The 25046-nt window shown below is 43.8% G+C and overlaps 1 protein-coding gene across 2 annotated transcripts; it reads right to left on the bottom strand.

Moving 5' to 3' along the window:
- Nucleotides 1-586: 586 nt before the first annotated feature.
- EIF4H (eukaryotic translation initiation factor 4H) lies at nucleotides 587-24188 on the bottom strand. 2 transcript variants are annotated; one of them, XM_065892487.1, is made up of 7 exons: nucleotides 24128-24186; nucleotides 8249-8436; nucleotides 6159-6223; nucleotides 5979-6075; nucleotides 5603-5662; nucleotides 1152-1289; nucleotides 922-1061 (listed from the first exon to the last, which is right to left on the bottom strand). In XM_065892487.1, the coding sequence occupies exons 1-7, from the start codon at nucleotides 24184-24186 to the stop codon at nucleotides 922-924; spliced, it is 747 nt and encodes a 248-aa protein (XP_065748559.1). The 2 variants fall into 2 exon arrangements, with proteins under 2 accessions (XP_065748560.1, XP_065748559.1); XM_065892488.1 differs by lacking the exon at nucleotides 5603-5662 and having other exon boundaries at nucleotides 587-1061; nucleotides 24128-24188.
- Nucleotides 24189-25046: the final 858 nt, after the last annotated feature.

The following is a 25046-nucleotide window of genomic DNA, read 5'->3' as shown; positions in this document are numbered from 1 at the left end:
AGCACCGCGCTACCGCCTGCAGTGCCCAAAGCACCTCTGCAGCCAGCAGAAAGGAAACCAGACAGCAGTTCGCTACATCCAGCCACAGAGGAGCCTCTAAAACGGCCGGTGAAAGAAGGGAACCAGTTTGGACACGGTATTGAAAGAGCAATAATAAAGCATGTGAACGCAGCAGTGTATTCAATTTATCTCCTATGTGCACCCTGCCAGCAGTTCACATTATCCTTTTAGGTTTTGCTGTTTGAAATGTAAGCCTATTCTCCCATCTGGGGAGGGAGTAATGGAGTCAGGACTATCTATAAATAGTTACAGGAAGGAATTTGCAAAGATCAACAGATATTTTATCCTTGTTTTGAAAGCAATGTGTCCCAAATTCTGTACGTTGATAACAGCTGAATAAAAACAAGATGCTATCCAATTTGTGACTTGTTTTTTTTCTTGGAAGCCACAGCAATACAGAACTCAACATGCAGGTTGCTGAGAAAAATCAAAGGAAACGCCCAGTGTGGCTAAAGGAAAAACAGAAAAACAAAGGAGAGAAATGAAGCAGCATTTCAATATAAAGAACTCCCGCATGGCAGCTGCCTCTGTCCCTCTAGAGAAACTCATGTGCTGGAAAGAAACAAGGAGCGAGAAGGAAAAAGGACAGAAGGAAAATAGGAAAGGAGTGGCAGGAAGGAAAAAAAGAAAAAAAAAAAGCACAAAACAGGCACTAGGTAGATTCAGCAAAGCCAAGAATGTACTAAAAACCACTTGTTAACTGCTGACATGCACTCACAAGCTCTGTGTTTCCATTGTAAGAAAGGAGGACAAAGGTCAGGCGCAGGAATGGTAACTGCAGGACTGCCGGTCTGGGGGACAGCCAGGCTGTGGTCTCGCTCGAACCCCCCCCCCACATCCCATTCCCCCCCAGCCGCAAGCTCATTCTTGCTCCTTGTGAACGACTTCCTCTCTGGGCCTGGCTCCCCCGAAGATAGCAGAGTTGGGGTTGGCTACTTGATTGAGGGGCGTTGCAACTGTTCGAGGTTTAAGCTGGAGCCGTGGTCTCTGTGCTCTTTCCTCTGGGGGAGGGAAACACAACATGGCTTACAAATGTGTCACGAAAAGACACCCTTCAGAGCTCCATTTACACGTTCACGTTATCGTCATACCTTCTGTTGGTTCTCTGAAATCCATATTGGGCCCTCGAAGGGGAGGGCCATCTCTGAAACGACTTCCCATTGGGGGGCCTGTTCGCCGGTCACCTGGGCGACTCCCTCCCCTGCCTCCTAAGAAGTCATCCCTGAAGCCTGAAGGAGGAAGATGATATTGAATTATCTTTTAAACTACTGTCTCAAAGCTCATAACATAGCTTGTGTGAATTAAGTTTAATTTTAAATTCTTTAGTTTGTCCAGCATCAAAAGTGCATACAAAATGAGTCCAAACGTGAATCTGTTGGGTAATTTCAATGCTAACAGACTTCTAAAATAAAAAAAAGAATCTTAGGAGAGAAAAATAAAACGAGCTGTAAATTCTTAGCTTGCAGGAAAAGTCCATAATATTCTAATATGGCTTAACACAAAAATGCTCAAAGCACGTTTTATTGTTTTCTAATACAATCTATACAGTTATTAAAAAAGATAAACCTGAAATTTAGAAGTTATAATTTAGAACACAAAATCAAAAGGAAAAAGCTAGGTATGAAGACAAAATAAAAATACAAAGTCACCTCTGGGTGACATTCCCCATTTTTCTGTTTCTGCTGCGATTCGGGTGTGGATCATTCTAAAAGCAAAGCACCTGTGTGTAAACAAAGCTGTGATCAGGCCCACTCCCTTCCCAGAGAGGGCGCCAGAGAGCAGGAACCGCAGACCCAACCCACACCTCCTCTGGCTGCAAAGGGTTCCCACACCCCATTCATTTGTGCACCGCTAAAATAATTACCAACAGAAGTAAACTGCATCTCATTTAGAATTAAAAAGTAAGTTGCAATTTGGACTTCCCTGGTGGCGCAGTAGTTAAGAATCCTCCTGCCAATGCAGGAGACACGGGTTCGAGCCCTGGTCCGGGAAGATCTCACATGCCGCGGAGCACCCAAGCCCATGCACCACAACTGAGCCTGAGCTCAAGAGCCCACGAGCCACAACTACTGAAGCCCGCGCGCCTAGAGCCTGTGCTCCGCAACAAGAGAAGCCACCGCAATGAGAAGCCCGCGCACCGCAACGAAGAGAAGCCCCTGCTCACCACAACTAGAGAAAACCCATGCACAGCAACAAAGACCCAACGCAGCCAAAAATAAATAAATAAGTAAATTTATATTAAAAAAAGTTACAATTCTCATCAGTGTGAAGAATATCTCCTCAATGGACTTTAAGCACCTTAAGCCTTATTTGGTTTTGCATTTAACTGAAAGTCATAGGGGGAGGTTAAGATAATTAACCTTTTAACAGTATAACCAACTTAAGTTAACTTTCAGTAAAAATTTAAGCAATAAGACTATAATTAAACAAATGAGCTTGCCCCCTCCGTTTAAGCTCCTGAAGGTGACTATTTTTACTCACTCCAACGACAGTGCGATTGCTCAAAGCTTTGCAGGAACTTATCCTTGAAGAAGGATACTGAGCTTGAGAAATATTCTTCTACTAAATAGTTGATTCCCATTATTCATAGATTTCACGTTTGCAAATTTGTCTACTCACTAAAATTTATTTGTAACCCTGAAATCAATACTTGGGGCCTTTCGCTGTCATTCAGACATGCACAGAGCAGTGAAACGTCTGTCACCTGACACACACATTCCCAGCTGAGGTTGAATGAGCCAACACTCTGCCTTGTCTCAGCTCAAACAGTAAACAAGTGTCCTTTTCACAATCTATTTAGTGCCAGGCTTTCTGCTCTTTTGTGCTTTTTGTTAGTGATTTTGCTGTTAGAATAAAACAGCACCCAAACATCATGCTGAAGTGCTGTCTAGTACTCCTAAGTGCAAGGCTGGGATGCGCCTTGTTAGAGAGCCTCACGCAGGCATGAGTTACAGGCTGCTGGCCGTGAGTTCACTGTTAATCCATCAACTACATATATTAAACAAGGTGTCTTTAAACACAAACACATAAAGCAAGGTTATGTATTGAATGGCTGACAAAAATATGACCAGAGGCTCACAGGAGCCTGTGTATTTCCTCTATGAGCGATGGCTCCGTATCTGCCAATTTGCTGTTTGCAGTGGTTTTAAAGAACTTAACTACTGTGAATATGGAGAATCAACTATCTGCAATGGTGGGGTTCTTTTGTTCGTTAAGGGTAGCAAGGAATTTTTAAATTGATCAAGTTATCTGAAACTCAGTTCAGAGACTAAATCGAACAATTTCAATTTTAACAAAACAAGTAATGAAAACAATTCTAAGAAGGTTTAGACCAACAGGAGCACTGCTTTGGGGGAAAACCCATTTTGGAAGCATATAATCAAGTATAAGTTTCTTTACAAAATCTTTTCTGTCAACCAGAGAGGATGCACCATTCATTAAACAAGCTTAATTAGTATTCAAACATTTAACCTGACATTTCCCCCAAACTAAACTGTGTGTACCTTTCCACACTGATTATGAAAGTAAAGTTACTTCCCTCTTAATGAGATTAATTTTTGCTACCAGTGTTTAGCATAAAACAAATCAGCTCACACCCACACTGACAAGGCACAAAAACACAACTGCTACTCTGTCCAGGTCCATGAGACAAAGTATAGTGGGGAAAAACCCCAAAACCCAGTGTACATTAACATCAAGTGACCACCTCATTTCAAAACTCTTATGATATGAGCGATGGGAAGATTACGAGGGGGGGGAAAAAAACCAAGGTTTGACACTAACAATGATCTTTTCATCAAGTTTGATGACAGATTTCTAGGAGGCACACTATCCATGAAAACCTTCTGAGCTTTCTTTACGAAGTCTAGTTTAACACACGGCCTAGGGACTTCCCTGGCGGTCCAGTGGTTAAGACTCCGCGCTTCCACTGCAGGGGGCGCGGGTTCGATCCCTAGTGGGAAACTAAGATCCTGCATGCTGCATGGCACGGCCAAAAAAAAAAGATAAAAAAAAAATAAAAACACACTGCCTGTTTCTGGTTGACAGGGACTTTCTTATTTGTTTTCTTCTTTATATATATTTTTTGTACTGCTTGAAAAAAATTTTTTTTTACAATGAAAGTATGTCATTTAAAAAAAGGCATAATTCTAAAGAGTAAAAATGGTCTACCTATACAAATAATGTATATAGGCCGCACCCCACCCTGTGCGCACTGCTGGTTTTAGATTATCACCAGAACACTGTAGTTTACACTGGTTGGTGGCAAGGTAGCTTCTCTGGCTACGTTCACTATATGTCTTGCTTCAGAGTAAAAAAGCCCAAGCTAAGCCAGCAGGAGAAAGACATCAGTTCCTTTGGTAACCTCCAAAGCTGTGAGCTAACTGTGCTATTTCTACAGTACTAGGACATGCAAAACTGGCGGACTGGAGACCACCACTCATCAAGTCACTAACTACTACACCTGAGGTGGCTTTGAGATGACATCTGTTGCATTTTTCAATCAGAGACTAGCTTATACATAAAATTACAGGTTTACTGGATTATACTGTACTTTTATGAATAAGCTCATTTCTGATTGGCTATAGGACTTTTAGGAATTAAATTATTCAACAGATAATAAGCAGTAATCTGTTTAGCTAACGCAGTACTGGAATGAACTTTAAAAAAATTTCGACTCACAAGACCAGTTCCTCCCATACTTACCAGTTACTTTCCACTGATTTTTGTTTTGATGGGGGGGGGGGGGGTGATGGGGGGGCGGGCACTAATGATCTCATCTTATGTGGTGGCAAATGCAGAGACAACCTCAAGTTTGTAGGAAAGAAAACAGACTTGTTTTTCATTCTCTACCTTATGGTTACAACGGACATTTTTACCAAATGATTTACCTTGATAATTAAAAAAAAAACAAGTAAAGAGATGAAGAGATGTTTAGGAGATCAACCCTTCAAAGCCTGGCATGCAAACTGACCTCTTGAGTTGACACAAGGAGGCACCCACTGGTATGCTTTGATGAGTTAAGAAAAGCAATGATAAAGTGGATTATGTCCACTTAAGGGACAGGGGCTCCACGTCCTTTAAGAGACAAAGAGGTCATCAGGACTACCTATTACCATCTAAGAGGGAGCCACCAGGAACCATTAGTATGAGGCTTTCTGTAAGCTTCTAGAACCTTCAGACTTCTAGAAATAATAGTACTTCTATTCATGCCATACACACAAGCACCATCAAGGGGCTCCCCTGGGCTAAACCCTGAGAAAGACTCAGCATGAGACACAGGCACATATAAGAACAGTAGACTAAGAAAATGTAACAAAATAAGGCGGATCAGTCCAACTTGCCCACGATGTGGAAGCTTTCAAGTCCTACCCCAAACACTGAGGTTCTAACAGAGGCTTATTGCATGCCTGGGTACCTTTTCGGAAAGTTTCATTTGTGAAAGGAACTAAAGTAGTCCGGCCAGGCGGGCTACTCACAAGAAATGTACAACAGCAGCAAGGCCACTGAAAAGGGTAAGTGGTGATACTTTAAATACTGATACCGGAATTGCAGTCATCCCGGGAATCCCATCCACCTCTAGATTCTTGAGAGCCACCCATTCCTGAGGATACACAAAAAAGATAAAGTTGAGGTCGTATCATTACCTTGCTGCACAAACATGGAAAAATTCATTGGGAAGACGTACAACTCATGTGATGGGAAGTTCAATGAAATTATAAGAGTTTTTGCTGCCAACAGGAAGAAAAAAACCCAGGCTTGCAGAAGCATCATCCATTCTTTCTAAGATTTTACACATTTTTAAAAGCTCATAAACACCTATCAGACCTACAAGATAAGAGCTCTTCTGGTAACCTTCAAGAGCTGTAATCAGTGGGCATACAGCAAGTTTTATGTTCAGTTGTAGAAGAACCAATCACCTCTGTCATCTGGTCCACCTTTCCTGAATCCAAAGCCGCCTTTATCTTGTTTTCTGCCTTCTGCAATGTCCACACGAAGTGACCGGTCACCCAAGAGCTAATAAGTGGAAAACACTGTAAGTACTGGCAAGAAAAAAATCTCAACTACTACCACCACAGAGAAAACCTGAATATACTTACTGCACCATCGTATGTCAAGGCTTCCTTAAGTGAATCCACTTCATCAAATTCTACATAGCAGAATCCTGTAAGAGAAAACAAACCCCCGATTTCCTCAAGGAATTCCGGGTTAAAGATAAGGTGGGATCCCTGTCTGTACCATTTCCCTACATCATAACTACCACTTCTGTTGCATCTAGATGGTAGCAGACTTGCAGAACCTGAATGAGCATATTTTACTTTCTAATAAATAGAACTTGACTGGTATTCCTCCCTCTTAATTATATTTTTTCCCCTCTTAATTATATTCTAACAGAAAGTGCTAATCAAATAGGTACTGAAATAGTAGCTGTGTTTTTATAAAGCTTTATGTTTTAACCATCATATTAAAACCTTCCTTGGGTCACTGAAGAGCTGTTAGTTCTGACTTCTGAATGACTTTAATATAACCTAACAGGGGCTTTAAGACAGACTTCAAATTCGATACCAAACATGCTCTGATGGAACAGGCTGGGGGTGCCATTACTTACTACTCAGGTAGCTGGTATAAAATTTGTTTTACAAAGCTAAAAAACATACCCTCGGCCACAAGCATATCCTCCTCAGGATGCTAATTAATTAAAGACAGATGGCCTCGGTGCAGCATGCTTTATTGGCAACTTGAGTCTCTAACGCCAGATTCTGACACAGGCCTGTAAGCAGAGGACACTCCAGGCAGAAGAAACCACACCCTCTCTCTCACCTCCAACCTCTGAATAAGCTCTTCCTCCTAGCTGCAACACTCTTGTCCATGCCCTCTCGGTTAAATCTGGGTTAAGCACTCCCCCTGCCCCGTATGCTCACCCTGCACCCTGTATTACCACCCTCCCCATCCCCATCCTGTATGACGATTACACTTCACCTTCAAAGCCCACTAGACTGCAAGTGCTTCTAAAGCCTGGGTCCAAACTTTTCCTGTTCGCCATTTGCTTACACAAAGAATGTACTGCTCGGCTGTAGAGTTCCCCGTCCTCCACCCCCAACCATACTCCACCTCCCCCATCCATGCCTTTTCCCCTAAGTGGATTCAATGCTTAGAAGAACTGAGAAAACTACTTGCAAGTTCAAAGAGGCAACAAGAGCCTAGTCACTCCACAGCTCCCACTCACCTCACACTCCAGAGCTGCCGAAACTAAAGATGCCCTTCTATGAGACAACCTCTGCTGCTACTGACTCAGCCCAAAGGCTGGCTTCACCCACACATTTTTACCTTAAATTTGCATTCCTAACGCTTCCTAGCAGTGGGACTTACTGCTCCAAGCTTATACATTCTTTTTCACTGTTCGATCACTTACTATAACAAGGCTCCAGGTTCTTAAGTCAGAAGGCTTTCAGAACAAAACTATGGAACCACTCTGCTGTGCAGCACCCCTGCTTCTTCTACAGCCCCACAGCCTCTGTGTGCCTTTCATGGATGTACTTCTGGGTAAATAAAGCAAACCAAATGCCCTTGTATCTGGCATCACGCACTTAAATACAGGGCACATTTCCCTTTAGGAAGCCTTGGAAGTTGGATAATGCCCATCTGGTTCCTCATTCTTACTCCTCTGCTCAAGAACCCGAAAGACTAACCTACAGACACTAACTTTATCTGAAATTTGAGCCAATCACTTCCCTAGACACATGCTCTGAAGTCACAAATGTACAGTGACAACGAGTACTAGGTTACCTCTTGGACTTCATAACAAACTAGATTACAGAAAAACTACCCCCTAAAAATGCAGGAGTAGGCCAAGGTGATATGCACCTGAAAAGTCCTGAGTTTTATCTGTTCATTTCTTTCCTGGTAACTCCTTTTCTGGCAGAGACAGGATTGCTATATAGGTCAGGAAAATGCCAGATTTACTTGGGCATATGCCACATATTTCTACAAACTAGATTATGTATAACACTTTCCCCCCCAAATAGAACTGAAGGCCTATGCGTTAAAACGCTAATAAACGTTTATTTCAACTGCGTGGAGTAGGCAAACGTTCGCAACACTTTCATTGAAACACTTTCATAATTAGAGCCCTCTGGTTTAGACCCTCCTCCCCTTACAATAATGCACTGTAAAAATCCCCCAAACTCACCTTTAAATTTGTCTGTGTCTTTGTCTCTGACTAGCCGTACACTCCTTATGCTGAGATCCTTAAAGATAGCGTCTATGTCGCCCTGCACCGTATTAAAAGGTAGATTTCCTACATATGCTGTGTAGGGGGGCTCTGTGGGCAGCTCCTTCTGGCTACGGGAACCATGGCCACCAGCACTGCCACGGGACCTAGGAGGGGAAACAGACAGGATTCAACTCTGCCCCTGTGTACTTGCCCCAGAGGGCCAAGGAAAATGTCTCCCACTCAGCCACATCACCCAGGCAAAATAATCCTATATAATGTATACAGTAACATTTCCTTGAAATAATAGATTATTCCAAAATATTTATGAAAAACATGCTTATTTCTGGATGACAGAAATGTCCACAGAAACACAGAATCTCTGTGAACGTACATTTCCCTGGAGAATCGAATCCAAACATAACATCCTCCTACAGACAAGTGGTTCTCTCCTATTCACTAAGAATAGGAGAAAAGAACCTAAGCCAATGCCCTCCTTCACACCCGATGATACTAACACACACAGAAATGCAGTGTCCACTTATTACCCTGAAGCTGAAGTTTAACTCATTCACAATACAATTGTTTCTTGCTGATTATAGATAATATGCTCTAGTAAAAATTTTAGATTTTGTGCAGCAAGTACTATGTATTGTACATATTACTCTCCACTCCCCCATGCACTACCTCACTGGGTCCTCAAACACAAGGTGCATATTACTAATTCATTTAAACGTCAATGTCATTTCCTCAGCTAAGTCAAGAGGTGTTTAGCTTGTCCATGGTGACAGAGCTTAAAAGTGGCAGGACCCTGACTCCACCATATCGCGGCTGATCTGCACAGGCACTGGTTTAAATCCGAGCTCCACCACATACTCACTCCACCATATCATCTTGAGGAGTGACTCAATTTCTCTAAGCCTTATTTGGAAAACTGGGTTAATACTAAGAGAGACCTTGAATTATTGAGAAATAACATATGGTGCGTCATACACTGCCTGTCACATAGTTCACACGTGTAGAGTAACAATGACCATAATAACTGCCGTCTAAGACCTGAGGTTTACAATGTTTTATAGATAATTTAAAAATAAATGGGACCAGCTTCCCTGGTGGCGCAGCGGTTGGGAATCCGCCTGCCAATTCAGGGGACATGGGTTCGAGCCCTGGTCTGGGAAGATCCCACATGCTGCGGAACAACTAAGCCCGTGTGCCACAACTGCTGAGCCTGCACTCTAGAGCCTGCGAGTCACAACTACTGAGCCCACACGCCTGGAGCCTGTGCTCCGCAACAAGAGAAGCCACTGCAATGACAAGCCCGCGTACCGCAGCAAAGAGTAGCCCCCGCTCGCCCCAACTAGAGGAGGCCCACGTGCAGCAACGAAGACCCAACTCAGCCAAAAAAAAAAAAAAAAAACACAAAAAGCAAACAAACAAATAAATAAATAGGGCCACGGGACTTCCCCCTGGTGGTCCAGTGGTTAAGACTCCACGCTCCCAACGCAGGGGGCCCAGGTTTGATCCCTGGTCAGGGAACTAGATCCCACATAATGCAACTAAGAGCCTGCAAGACGCAACTGAGGATCCTGCGTGCCTCAACTAAGACCAACTGCAGCCAAATAAATATTTTAAAAACAAACAAAAAAATAAATGGGGCCATTATACATTTGTCAAAACCCATAGCACAGAATGGACAACACCAAGAGTGAACCCTAATGTTAACTATGGACATTGGGTGATAATGACATTGTCAATGCAGATTCATTGATTGGAACAAATGTACTACTCTGGTGCAGATGTTGGCAGCAGGGGAAGCTGTGCCCCTGTGCATTTGTGAGGGCAGAGGGCATATGGGAACTCTATACTTTCTGATCAATTCTGCTCTGAACCTACATTGCTCTAATAGATAGTCTACTAAATTAATGAATGGGAAGGGGAGCTCTTCTTTACATCAATAAGGCTGTCAGCTAAAAAATGTAGGAGGAATCATGTAATTAGAAAACCACTACTCTGCAACCACCAATGTAGTAGTGACTGATTCAGGCAAGGCTCAAAGGATGCCAAAACACTGATAAAATGAATCTGCCAGGCACTACTGCAACCAGGTAACTGAACTTAGTATCACTAATAATGGGAGAAATTTAAATGTGCCTTCTATTTTGGCACAGATTCTTCAAATACGTAAAAGTCATGAAAGACAAAAAAGGCAGGGGAACTAACGAAATGATAACCAATGCTACATGTGATCTTTGGATCCTGGAACACACAGCCATAAAAGAAAAAGCAGATGGAGAAATCTGAATCTGATGAGTATAAATATTATTGTGAGCATTAAATTTCTTAGGAGTGATTAACTGGTACTGAAGTTAGTAGGATGCCTCTGTCCTCAGGAGAGACAAAGTACTTAGGAGTGAAGTGTCAGGACAGCCATTTATTTTCAAAGAGTTCAGCATAAAGCCATGTGTGCATGCACGAATATATAAACATAAAGCAAGTGTGAAACTTGTGACATCTACCAGTGTCCATTGTATTGCATTCTTTCAACTTTACTGAAGACTTGAAAAATTTCAAAATAAAATGTTTGCAGAACACAGGAGAAAAAAAATTTAAAAGGGGGAGATATTGTTTTTCTTTAAGAGACATTTAAAGCAAAAGAGTCTCCTCACATCAGTCAAAAATCAAAGCAAAAGAGTCTCCTCACATCAGTCAAAAATCTGCTTAAAGTCAACCTTCCTTTATTTTGGCAGAATATATATTAATACCAGGTCTTCGAAAGTAACTTGATTTTTTAAATTCATATATTGCTAGAAATATCATGAAAGAGATTCCACATCTTGCCTGACACAAATTCCAGATATCTCAAATACTTGATAATAAATACCAGTCTTTAAGACAACGCTTTCTTTTTTTTTTAGCAGAAGAACCAGACTATGAAGTAATTATTAGATGGCTAAAAATTTTAAGTTTAATTAACTCAGAACTGCTGCTTCCCAACAGAAAAATCCTGCATTCTGTCCTAATACCAGAAAAATAGGCTTACGAGTGAATGTGACTTATTTTGCATTTCAATAACCATAAAACTGGGACTTCCCTGGTGGCGCAGTGGTTAAGAATCCTCCTGCCAGTGCAGGGGACTAGGGCTCAAGCCCTAGCCGGGGAAGATCCCACATGCCACGGAGCAACTAAGCCGTGCGCCACAACTACTGAGCCCGCGTGCCACAACTACTGAAGTCCGCATGCCTAGAGCCTGTGCTCTGCAACAAGAGAAACCACTGCAATGAAGAGTAGCCCCCACTCACCGCAACTAGAGAAAGCCCATGCGCGGCATCGAAGACCCAATGCAGCCAAACAAACAAAAAAACCCACCGCCAACAAAAAAACCCCATAAAACCTAAAATATTTTCAGTAAGATACTCTTTGGGACTGGGTACTGAACATATAAAATACAGTATAAACACTTGGAAAACTGTCAAAACAGGGGACCAACTATAATTTAAAACACTTTAAATTCATCTACTCAACATTTATTAAACATCTGGTGGAAAACAGCCCCTTGTCCTGGAGTAGCTTACACCTGAGTAGCACATATAAAACATAAATAACTGTAAATGCATACATGCATGTTTGTGTATATATTTACATAGATATGTAAAAAAGCAAAGGGCTACAATGATTTTTTAAAAACTCAACATGAAGGTGAGGATGAAGAAATGATAAATTTGGCAGGTGTCTGATGAAGCAAGAAAATGGAGGTAGGAAGGCTTGCTGAAAGGGCACATGAGAACTTCTGTGGGGTGCTGGACAGAGGACTGAAAAGATAGGGTCAACCGACCTCTGACTGAGTACAGAAAGCCATGTAAGCAAGCCTTGATAAGGACCGCTGCCCAGGTGAATGCTACTGAGGGGGGGGCACTAGCAAGAATGCAGTAGGATCAGAAGCCAGCTCTGTCTTTGCAAAGATAGAAAAATCCTGCTTCAGGCAAGCAGTACTTTAAGAGCTGGAGATGTGGAAAGAGCTAACCCAAGCTCTTCACCTTGCTCATTTCACCCTAGCCTCACAAAACCGCCAGTGGCTTAACACTCCAGATTTTTTCAAGACTAACCGATGCAGTCCTCAATACTGCCCTACCTGATCTGGTCAGTTCTACAGGACTTGAGTGGTTTTTAGCTTTTCGTTGAGTAGTTCACTGAAGACATTACAATGCAGTGGGACTGGGGCCAGCCTGGTAGATTTCAATTTATTCACTCTATGAAGAGTCTACAGTGTGCCAGCAACTTGAGAGACAAGAGTGAAGAAGACAAACCCCAGAGAATGCATATGGACATAATAAAAGGATACATTCTGTCATCAGTCAAATAAAAATGTCAAATGTCAGAAATTCTTTGAGCTAAAATTCTTATGAGATACTTCTGACACTAATTTAAGTTTAGAGGGGACTATTATCTAAATAAGCTATGTTACATGAAAGCACTTTCTAAAACAGGTTAAAAACACAGAAGACACACCTGGCACCTTACTTAGCTTGGTGTAGGACCTCTTCCAAATCACCTCTGTACCTCGGTTTTCTCATCTGTTACTTTATAAATATTTCAAATTTCTGTTATAAAGGAGTTTGAAATTGACTATAAAAACACTTCACAGAGACTGACTGCTTTATGAAAGTTTAATAATTCTAAAGTGTTATGGGTAAATTAAACACACTACAGGATACACTGCTTATACAGAAGGAGGCTGACTAACAAGCCATGGATGTAAAGCAGGCAACAGATGAGGCAAAGTTGCAGGCCTGGGCACACACCCCCACCTCCCCACCACCCTGCAATTCTGAACAGAGACCTGAAGGGCTGTGCTGCAAACTCCCAGGCCATATCACTCCCACTGAGCAATGGGCTTGCCCACTCATTACTGCTGCACAAAGGGACAGTTTATTGATTTAAAAAAAAAATACGAGAAAGTTTTAAAGTAATAATTACATCCTCAGTCATTTAGGAAATCCAACTTTCAACTCCAGGTGTGACCAAAATCACACCTGGAGTTACAGACAAATCACGTTTCTTCACTCAAATCAACAAGGTATCTGAATGTCTATTAAATACAGAGCACCATATTGAGAGCACAAACCTAAGACTTGTTCCTACCCTCAAGGAGCTTATAATTCAGCTAAGGGGGTCCAGGCATCTAGAAAGGAGAAATCACATCCCAAGTAAAAGACTGCAGAAAATTCAGGAGACAGCAACAAGCACTGTCTCTGCAGGGTGGAGCAAAAGGCACTTGGACTCTATTTTCCAGGCAGCAGACAAAACACTGAACTCTTAAGATGATAATGTGTGAATAAGCAAAGATATATAGGAGTGAGAGGAAACTGGAGGAAGGGCAACTATAAGAAAAAAGAAGAGAAGAGATTATTAGGGCTGGGATTAGAGTCAGTAAGTGGATGCAACAAAATTAAGTGCTCAAGACTTGCTTCCAAAGTGTAAAAGATAATAAAAAATGAAGGCTACATGCTATTATTTCTGGACAAGAATTTTACGAAGATTTCTCGGTGCATTAGAAACCATACAGAATTTAAGTACTGTTGCTGTCATTCTTAAAACTTTAAGACAAGTGCCAAGATACCATGACTATAGAGTATTAACCTCTCTTTGGTATTTGGAACATTAGGCGCTCTCCCTCTATTACTTCTAGGTGATAACTGAGTTCGTTTCATTGGGGCTGATCAACAACTTTGGTCTTTCATGTGCCACCTAGAAACGCTTATTAGCATATATCACATGGCCTGAGGCACTATCCTAGATCCTACATAAAATCACAGTAAGACTACCTTTATGAGAATAAAATCCAAGTAAGCAACAAAGACAAAATCCTCTGAGCATGCAGAAAGAAAGAAAGATCAAAATGTGTAACCTACTTGGTTTCTAGACAATAATCAAAAAAGGTTAGGCTCTCAAAAGCCAAGCCCTTATTTCATAAACACCCTTTTACACTACCTATTAACATCTTATATTAGGAAGATACACTGGTTACAATCACAGAAGCAACATCAATACATTACCAACTAATTCATTACTAACTAGTTCAGTTTATTCAGATTTTCTTAGCTTTCACCTAACGTCCTTTTCCCGTCCCAGGATCCCATCCAAGATGCCACATTACATTTTAGTTGTAACTTAGGTTTTAAAAAACTAGCCCAATAGAACTTGGATTAAAGACCCTTCAGTTCCAAGTAGATCTTCCTTTAAGTGTATGTATTTTCCAAGGCCTTCAATTAGCACTCAAAATTAAATCCCTTTATCTTGACAACTGTCATTCCTACAGGATGTGCATGAAAGCCTCTGAAAGTTTCTGGTAAACACTGGGGGTGGGGAGGGAGCAGTGTCTATGGTGAATTCTTCAATGAGCCCTATTTCAAGGAGCTCTTTTCTGCTGTGAATGGGAACTTAATAATTCAATCACATCTGTAAGATATAAAAAGCAATGCAGAGAAATGCAAAGTTGTTCTGAGGCAGGAACTCCTGTCTTGTTCACTGCTTTATCTCCAGAACTATTATAATATCTGAGACTTAGGGTGAAAGGAATGAAGCCACAGGCCTACCAACTACTTTAGGGTTGCCAGTAACTTCTTCACCAATGTGGGTACGCTTATTTGGAAAAAAATTTAGATTATAAGAGAGGGTTACATGTATTCAGAAGACATCCCCAATTATGTACTTAAGTTTTTTGGTTTTTTTTTGCGGTACACGGACCTCTCACCACTGTGGCCTCTCCCATTGCGGAGCACAGGCTCCAGACACGCAGGCTCAGCGGCCATGGCTCACGGGCCCAGCCGCTCCATGGTATGTGGGATCCTCCCGGACCGGGGCACGAACCCGCGTCCCCTGCATTGGCAGGCAGACTCTCAACCACTGCGCCACCAGGGAAGCCCTGTATTTAAGTATTTTTCAAAAAATTTTCAGGCTGTGTACAACAACAAGAAATACATTTTACATCACAACTTAATACATGCATCCATTCCTGCATGTTAACTACACAAATTAATTTTAAAAAGCTTGCCAACAGTACTAACTCATAGTATAATGCACACTATTGTCTTTTCTATTTCACCTTAACAGATGCTTACCAGGACCCACACTAAGTTGATTTCATCATCTCCCAACAGGACACAACAGGCAGTTTGAAAGCCTTGTTTTAGATGAATAGTGAACACGAAAGGGACTTCTGGTTTACACAGTCTTTTAGGGAACTTTTCTTACTGGGAAAAGGTACTTATCATAATGAACTAAAATTCTGGACTCCTAACATGAAAGGAAAGAAATGCGCTTAGTAATTTAATAACTTCATATGGGTGAAAAAGGTTACTCAATCCAAAAAGTTCCAGATTTGGGACTTCCCTGGTGGCGCATTGGTTGAGAATCTGCCTGCCAATGCAGGGGACATGGGTTCGAGCCCTGGTCTGGGAAGATCCCACATGCCACAGAGCAACTAAGCCCGTGTGCCACAACTACTGAGCGTGCGCTCTAGAGCCCGCATGCCACAACTACTGAGCCCACGCTCCGCATCAAGAGAAGCCACTGCAATGAGAAGCCCGCGCACCGCAACAAAGAGTCACCTCCGCTCACCGCAACTAGAGAAAACCTGTGCGCAGCAACGAAGACCCAATGCAACCAAAAATAAAAATATAAAAAATAATAAATACATTTATTTTAAAAATCTTTTAACTATTAGGTAAAATGAGCAACTGGTAAATTCCAATCTAGACCATACTGAGGTTCCTCCATTAACAGAAAATTAAAGTAACAATTCTTTGCATTTTCAGACGGCCTCTAAAAGCACCAAAATGTACTTCCTTTGGTTCTGGCTCTGCCCCTGCAGAGCCAAACCTTTCTGGCTGTAGTATCCCTGTTAAGTCAAAGAGAGCAAACACATACACCGATCATGCCATTGGCCTTCGCGTGAATCAGGCCGGGGCACCAAACTGCATTATTACTCATGCATTTGCAGTATTAAAAAAAAAAGCGGGGGGGGGGGGGGGTGGATTCCCTAATGGTCCAGTGGTTAGCAGTCCACACTTTCACCCAGGTTCAATCCCTGGTGGAGGAACAAAGATCCGACAAGCCTCATGGCGCAGCCAAAAAAAAAAAAAAGCCACCTTCTGCAAAGAATGTTTTTGATAAAGTGGTAAAAATGATTAATTTTATTAAATACTGACCCACTTTTAAAATATTCCCTGTTACAAAATGCGAATGAAGCACTTCTGCTGCTTACAGAAGTACATGGTTATCTCCAGGAAAGGCACTCCTGCCAGTGAGTTACAAGCTGAACTAGCTATTCTTTTCATGGAACACCATTTTTACCTGAAAGGACTGACAGACTATGGTTCAGACTGGGATGCTACATAGACATTTTCTTGTAAATGAAGTGAGTCTGTCACTTCAAGGAAAACAACAGTATTATCTGCTGCGAATGACAAAACGCAGGCTTTCAAGCAAAAACCAGAATTTTAGAAAACTTTTATCTATCAATATAAGCTTGACAGTCTCCCAATACCTGAAAATTTTCTGATGAAACTGACGGCGACATTAATGAACATGATTTTTGATACTGTATAGTGAAATGCTTCAACATTTGGAAGAGCTACATAACTCAGTGAACTGGTATTTTCCAAATGACCAAAGTATCATGTTACAAAAAAAAAAAAAAAAAAAAATGTACAGCTGGGCTTCCCTGGTGGCGCAGTGGTTAAGAACCTGCCTGCCAATGCAAGGGACACAGGTTTGAGCCCTGGCCGGGAAAGATCCCACATGCCGCGGAGCAACTAAGCCCGTGCGCCACAACTACCGAAGCCCACACGCCTAGAGCCCATGCTCCACAACGAGAAGCCACGACAATGAAAAGCTCACGCACCATAACGAAGAGTAGCCCCTGCTCACCGCAACTAGAGAAAGCTTGTGCACAGCAACAAAGACCCAATACAGCCAAATAAAAAAAAGCACAGTAAAAGATCCACTCAAAATATAAGATAGATCTATGGATTTTAATGTAAGAGTATTAAAAGTTTATTGTTACAACTAACTTTTATGGAAATTACCACCTGTCAAGTTTTGGTACAGTCACAAGAGTATCTACAATTATCTGAAAAGGCTATTAAAAAGTCCTCCCACTTCCAACTACTTACCTATGTAAGGCTGGATTTTCTTCATATATGTCAACCAAACAACCTACCTCAAGAGTGAATACAGAAGCAGCTATGAGAAACGAGCTGTCTTCTACTCAGCCAGATATTCAAAAGGCTCCAGGGAATTCCCTGGCGGTCCAGTTGTTAGGACTCCTTGCTTTCACTGCCAAGGGCCCAGGTTCAATTCATAGGGGAACTAAGATACCAGAAGCCCCGCGGTGCGGCCAAAAAAAAAAAAAAAGGGGGTGGGTGCCTCCAAAAATGCAACTGATTATTTCAATTAGAGAACAGTGTGCAGAGCGAGGGAGATCACCAGCTACATCTATCCTATACTGGAGTGCAATGAAGGTACTATGTTTTCAGTAGAGTATCAACATACTAAAGCACATCCAGAGGGTCCTATCAAGAAAAACATTTTAAAAACCACCATATGGTTGGCAAACTTAAAAAAAATAGGATGTTCAATTATTTAAAAAGACAACTTAGACATTACAGCTGCTAAGTGCAATCAAAATCAAGTGGTCACTTACTTCGTGCCCTGAGTATGCAGGTCTAACCAGCTGCACAAATGATGAAAAGGCAAAGATGCATGGCATGGTCTTTTGCCCAACACTCTTCCATTTCTAGCAGAAGCTGGAAACTGGAAGGTGGATCTGATCTAGGACTGACCATGCCCCCCCACACCCCCAGCCAAACATTCTGCTTTGTATGTTCCAAGTTTCTGGGAAGACTTCTTGAATTTGTGTAAAGTCTTTCCAGAACACTAAGGTTAATTTCAAACAAATATAAATTTTGAAAGTATGCGAAAAAAAATTTTTTTTTTAGAAATCTCAGAAGCATTTAAATATTCCAAGCATGAGTTCTGTTACAAACCAATAATGTACAAGAAAGAATTACTTGGGCTTCCCTGGTGGCGCAGTGGTTTAGAGTCCGCCTGCCAATGCAGGGGACACAGGTTCGTGCCCCGGTCCGGGAAGATCCCACATGCCGGGGAGCGGCTGGGCCCGTGAGCCATGGCCGCTGAGCCTGCGCGTCCGGAGCCTGTGCTCCGCAACGGGAGAGGCCACAACAGTGAGAGGCCCGCGTACCGCAAAAAAAAAAAAAAGAAAAAAAAAGAATGAAGTACTTGGTGGGACTTCCCTGTGGCACAGTGGTTAAGAATCTGCTTGCCAATGCAGAAGACACGCGTTTGAGCCCTGGTCCGGGAAGATCCCACAAGCCATGGAGCAACTAAGCCCGTGCGCCTGCAGTCTAGAGCCCTCGAGCCACAACTATTGAGCCAGAGTGCCACAACTACTGAAGCCCATGCGCCTAGAGCCCATGCTCCGCAACAAGCTACCGCAATGAGAAGCCCGTGCACTGCAATGAAAGAGAAAGCCTGTGCTCAGCAACTAAGAGCCAAAACAGCCAATAAATAAACGAATAAAAAGAATGAATTACTTGGTACTAATTTACCATACTTATGGTATTACATTATAAATGCTTTATGCCTATAAACTGAACAGCTTTCCCTTTATTGGCTTTAGAAATATAGACAGGAGGGCTTCCCTGGTGGCACAGTGGTTAAGAGTCCGCCTGCTGATGCAGGGGACACGGGTTCATTCCCCGGTCCGGGAGAATCCCACATGCCATGGAGCAGCTGGGCCTGTGAGCCATGGCCGCTGAGCCTGTGCGTCCGGACTCTGTGCTCCGCAACAGGAGAGGCCACAACAGTGAGAGGCCCGCATACAGCAAAAAAAAAAAAAGAAATATAGACAGGAAAATAAAAACTCACTCCATCTAACCCTCAACAAAAATTTTCCCACTCTAACTCCAAAGGAATTATTTTAAGAATTAAAAAATTATAAATTGGACTTCCCTCGTGGCGCAGCGGTTAAGAATCTGCCTGCCAATGCAGGGGACACAGGTTTGAGCCCTGGTCTGGGAAGATCCCACATGCTGAAGAGCAACTAAGCCCGTGTGCCACAACTACTGAGTCTGTGCTCTAGAGCCTGCAAGCCACAACTACTGAGCCCATGTGCCACAACTACTGAACCCGCACGCCTAGAGCCTGTGCTCCACAACAAGAGAAGCCCACGCACCGCAACAAAAGAGTAGCCCCCTCTTGCCGCAACTAGAGAAAGCCCGTGCGCAGCAATGAAGACCCAACGCAGGCAAAAATAAATAAATAAATTTTAAAAAATTATAAATCAACAGCTATCAAATATTAAGCATTTTTAATGTACCAGATACTGCGCTGCACAGTTTAACATCTCATTTAATACTCCCCAACAGCCCTATAGAGGAGTTTCTATCTCATATGCAGGAAAAGTGAGGCTCAGAGAGGTAAAGAAACTTGTCCAGATCATACTGCTCATACACAGCCAAGAGGACACTTAAGCTCTGGTCTGCCTGATTCTAAAGCCAGGGCTTCTGCCTGAACATCTGACATCTCAAAGATCTCTTGGTAAAACCAAGTATTTGTGGTAACAACACTTCGCAAAGAGGACAATGACTTGGAATCAAGCACTGGGAGACTGAGTGAAGGATGACAATAAACCCAAACTTGCCATCTGATAGGTAAACAGGATTTTAGAATATGCCTTTCAACACCTTTACAGATCCTGTTATAAGTGAAACTAGCTAGCTTTTATACACTTTCTTCCCCATTTTAAGGCTTAAAATATCCTTAGAAATTTAGACAGAGACGCCAAGCTTAAATCCTATAAGACTCAAAGATTAGAATTCTAAATCCCCTAACTGGAACCTAATAAAGAATATTTAATTTTGTAGCTTAATCAATTTTTAGCAGGTACCATTTCAGCAATATCAATTCTTGCTAATTCCAAGTTCCAATCTAATTCTCAGGATTGATGCTACTTTTAGGTTAAGCACTCAAAAGGCCTTTTGCAGTTAAAAATGTAAAATCAGTGTTACTCTCCACTTTACTGTCAATAGCAAATGAAAAACTGGAACCCCACAAAGATAATTTAGCAAACTGAAAAACCAAATACATTCAAGATATGGTACAATCAATTCCTGATAATTTGGAATTTTGTTTTGCCTTGCTTTCTGAGCAACAATGCAGTCCCTGGTTCTCTCCTCTGCTGCAGGGGACATGCCTTTATAGGCTGGGGAAATAAAGCAGTTGTTCAGTATTACTTCCTGACAACCGTACTGGTTATTACACACAACTACAAAATAAACTTACGGGGAATGTATAATTATTAAAACCCAAGTTCTTGGTTTTTGGTTTGTTTTTTTTTTTAATGAGAAGACCCTTCTTTTTTTTTAATTAATTAATTAATTTGTTTTTATTTATTTTATTTTTGGCTGCATTGGGTCTTCGTTTCTGCACACGGGCTTCCTCTAGTTGCAGTGAGCAGGGGCTACCTTCCTTGCAGTGTGCAGGATTCTCATTGTGGTGGCTTCTCTTGTTGTGGAGCACAGGCTCTAGGTGCGTGGGCTTCAGTAGTTATGGCTCGCAGGCTCTAGAGTGTAGGCTCAGTAGTTGTGGCCCAAAGACTTAGTTGCTCCACGGCATGTGGGATCTTCCCGGCCCAGGGCTCAAACCCATGTCCCCTGCATTGGCAGGTGGATTCTTAACCACTGCAGGGAAGCCCCTTGACTCTATATTTCAAACCTGCCATTCCTTTCACCTGTGACCCAAGTTGCTTAGAGTTGAGACATCTTATCTAGCTAAGGTGTTTTAGACTAGAGAGAAGTTGCCTTACAAAAGTACCAAACAGGGACTTCCCTGGTGGCGCAGTGGTTAAGAATCGGCCTGCCAATGCAGGGGACACGGTTTCGAGCCCTGGGCCGGGAAGATCCCACATGCCACAGAGCAACTAAGCCCGTGCACCACAACTACGGAGCCTGCACTCTAGAGCCCTAGAGCCACAACTACTGAGCCTGTGTGCCACAACTACTGAAGCCCACGTGCCTAGAGCCCGTGCTCTGCAACAAGAGAAGCCACCGCAGTGAATAGCCCACACACTGCAATGAAGAGCAGCCCTCACTCGCCGCAACCACAGAAAGCCCACGCACAGCAACAAAGACCCAACGCAGCCAAAAATAAATATATTAAATAAAATAAATTAAAAAACAAAAAGCACCAAACAAAGCAATACAAGACCAGCTTTCCATAGGTGGTAATCGTCTATAATGCTTAAGCTTCTATCTGAACATAAACAAACAGCACTGAGACATGTACTGATGTGAACATAATTCAAAAGTCAAAATTATCGGGGCTTCCCTTGTGGCGCAGTGGTTGAGAATCTGCCTGCCAATGCAGGGGACACGGGTTCGACCCCTGGTCCGGGAGGATCCCACATGCCGCGGAGCAACTAATCCCGTGCACCACAACTACTGAGCCTGTGCTCTAGAGCCCGTAAGCCACAACTACTGAGCCCGCAGGCCACGGCTGCTGAAGCCCGCGCGCCTGGAGCCCGTGCTCCACGAGAGAAGCCACCGCAATGAGAAACCCGCGCACCGCAACAAAGAGTAGTCCCGGCTCACCACAACTAGAGAGGGCCTGTGTGCAGCAACGAAGACCCAACACAGCCAAAAACAAATAAATAAATTTATTAAAAAAAAAAAAAAAAAGTCAAAATTATCATTGAAGAATATCTGGTCAACTATCCTATCACCTTGCTAAATTCCAAAGATTCCAATAACTGATAACTTTCGACCTAATGAAGTTAAAATAACATTAACTATCCGGAATAGGAAAGCTTTGGCACAGATCGCACCACTACATGTCTAGTCCTCTGTGAAGTTTCCTGACTCACCTGTGACACAGCCTCAAAGAACACACAAATTCACCGACAGGTTCTAAAAACTAGTTTTTGGCAATCTGAGCAGCATTTCCTATGTACTTTTACATGAAGATGAAGTGGAAAATTCTGAGAAGGTAAGATGTAGAAGGTGCTTAATAGTAAAAGGACTTTTTATGAGGAAGCTTAGGACATGTATCATGCCAGCTACTATTCTCTTATACAAGTTTTTGGAGTACATCTGGGTAAATGGCTAACTGTGTCCTCGTCTTTTGATATTCTGATAAATAAATGGCATCTTAGAAGAGAATTTTACTTTTGATCAACTTCTACTGTTCAAGGTACTCCAACTGTCAAAATTTGATATCCACCGAAAGTCTAACTTGAACACCTCTAGTCACCAGAACAGCTGGTAAATTTGTCAAAAGGCAGAATTAAAAAATAATAATAAAAAAAAATCCCCAGGCTCTGTATAATATGACTAACACTGTAGTTCCAAACCAACTAAAATTCCTTGGAGCTGCCTTAATCTGAACTACTCTGTTTAAGAGTTTCCCTGGGTACTTCCAAATGCTTTTTGAAACTAGGAAGGAAAAAAAAATCCTAGTTATTAAATTTCGAGATGACTGAAGTACAAATTTGATGTCTAGAAACCTACCCCAAAAGCATTAACTTTACATGTAATCCAACATCTATTTCTTCTTTATTAGTAAATAAAGTATTCTTTGAAGTAACAGGTGGCTCCACCTCCCCCAACTTCCATGTCCCCAGCTTTCATGAATGATACTGGGTACACTCCCGCACCCAAACAAGCTTTTATTTGAGCCATTCCCAAACCAAGGTATTAAAAGATCATTCTTCACCAAACAAAGATACTTTTAGGATTGAAACCCAGGAGACTGGACACCTCAGTAGGTACTATTGTGGTGTTATCCTGGGAAAGTAATCCTTTCTGTAAATCACACAAAGGCCAAGTGTGCCCTTGACAAACAACAAGATGTTTATAGCCTATCTTCTAAATTCTGTATGAGGTAACTTGTGGCTAAAAAGAAATAATCTAGGGCGGGTTCCTGGAATTGAACACCATAAGCTTTTCCTTCACTAGTCAGGGATCTTTCTTTTAAACAAGGTGCCTCAATTACATATAGCCTGTGTATGACCAGAATCAGAACGAAGCTAAATGCGATTCCTTCTCCAGATCTGGAGAAACCAGGGAGAAGAACATTTTCTGCCAGTAGGCACGTAGCACTTGTCAACAAGGCACTCTGATCTAAGAAAGGATAAATACAATGCTATGATGTGTATGTTCTGGTTGGTCTCCCCCGACCCCGGGGTGAATCGAAGTATTCCAGGGCTCCAGCTGCCAAATCCCAGCCTCACACCCGTAAAGGGATGGGAATCGCCCCTCTCTCGGCCTTCCGATCATACCAAGCCCGCTGGTCTCCTGGCGAAAGGGGCCGGGGGCCTGCAGCGCAGGCTGACAACAGGAAGCCGCGGCCGGGACCGGGACTGGAGCGGGGCAGGCCGCGGCTCCCACCCCCGCGCTGCAGCACAGCCCCGCGCCGGCCCCGCCGTACTGGGGGATGGGGCTGGAAGCGGGAGCTCGTCCTACCGGGCACTCAGCGCCGCTGCGGCCTGGCCCTGCGACCGAGGCAAAGGAAAGACACAGCGTAGGCGGCGGGGGAGGGGTAGCACAGAGAGGGGTCTGTCCTGCGAGCAAAACCCGGGGAGCCTAACCGCCGCCGCACCCTCCCCGAGCGCGCCATTTCCAGACCCCACTCCTCCCGGCGCCTCTACGAGGCCTCAATCAGCCCAGCCGGGCCCCTACCGCTCGCCGCCCATTGCTGTGCGCGCGAGAAGGCCGCGGCCCAGGGGCCCCTGACTCCGCCCGCCTCCCGCGCCCGGCCGGGGCCCGCGCACGCCCGCCTCACCCTCTGCCGCCGCCGAAGCTGCTGTAGGCCCGATCGTCGTAGGTATCGAAGTCCGCCATTTGCCGTCTCCGCTCCGAGAGAAACCAGGGTGAGCGAGAAAGGACCCCGCAATATAACTCCCCCCGCCCCGCCGCCGGGGCTGTCCGCCGCGCCGCCTGATCACAAATCGCACGCACGCACGGTCGCGTGCGCGCACGTACGCCGCGCCGGGTCTGGGCTGGCTGGCCTTTGGCAGCCCGGCGCGTTTTGCGGCCCACGTGGTGCGGCGGCGCGTTGGCTCGGCTCCTGCCTTGGCGCTCCGGCCCATTGTGTGCTAGCTCTGAGGCTTCACCCGCAGCCGCCTCTTGCCCCTGCCCCGCCCCGCCCCACCCTTGGACGTGAGCCTTGCCCTACCAGCCGAACCTCCTGTGGCTCCCTCCGCGCGCTGCGAAGGCCCCGCCCCGGGCTGGCCTTGGAATCTGCGCCGGGCTCGCGGTGTTTTCTGTCGCCTAGCTTCCGAACTCCAGACCTGGCAGGGACGCCAGAGGTCTCCTCCGCTTGGTGGCGGGGGGGGGGGGGGGGGGGTGGGGGTGGGGGTCCCAGGGGGGGTCCCACATCGACACCTACACGGCCAGGGCGTCGCTTGCTAACACCAAAGAAAGGGCTACCTCCCCCAGGACGGAGACCCCGCAGAGCTGAGCATTTGTTGAGAATGCTAGGGGGCGAAGGGCCTGGAAGGGTGAGATTGGGGTCAGCATCTGAGCGTGCGAGGCAATGGGGATGCCCTTTTGAATCCTGGCTTCAAGGATCTACTTGCCGCCTGGGTATTGGTGGTGGGGAAGGGGTGTTGAGATTGGAGTATAGCCTGTCGATGAACCTGCGAGCGAGTTGGTGCATCTTGCTTTTGGAAGAAAATTCTATCCTGACGTGAAGTCCATCT

The sequence above is a fragment of the Phocoena phocoena genome, chromosome 15, assembly GCF_963924675.1.
Source record: "Phocoena phocoena chromosome 15, mPhoPho1.1, whole genome shotgun sequence".
Lineage (NCBI taxonomy): Eukaryota > Metazoa > Chordata > Mammalia > Artiodactyla > Phocoenidae > Phocoena > Phocoena phocoena.
The sequence above is the reverse complement of the archived record's forward strand: the minus strand, read 5'-3'. Positions and strand labels throughout refer to the sequence as shown.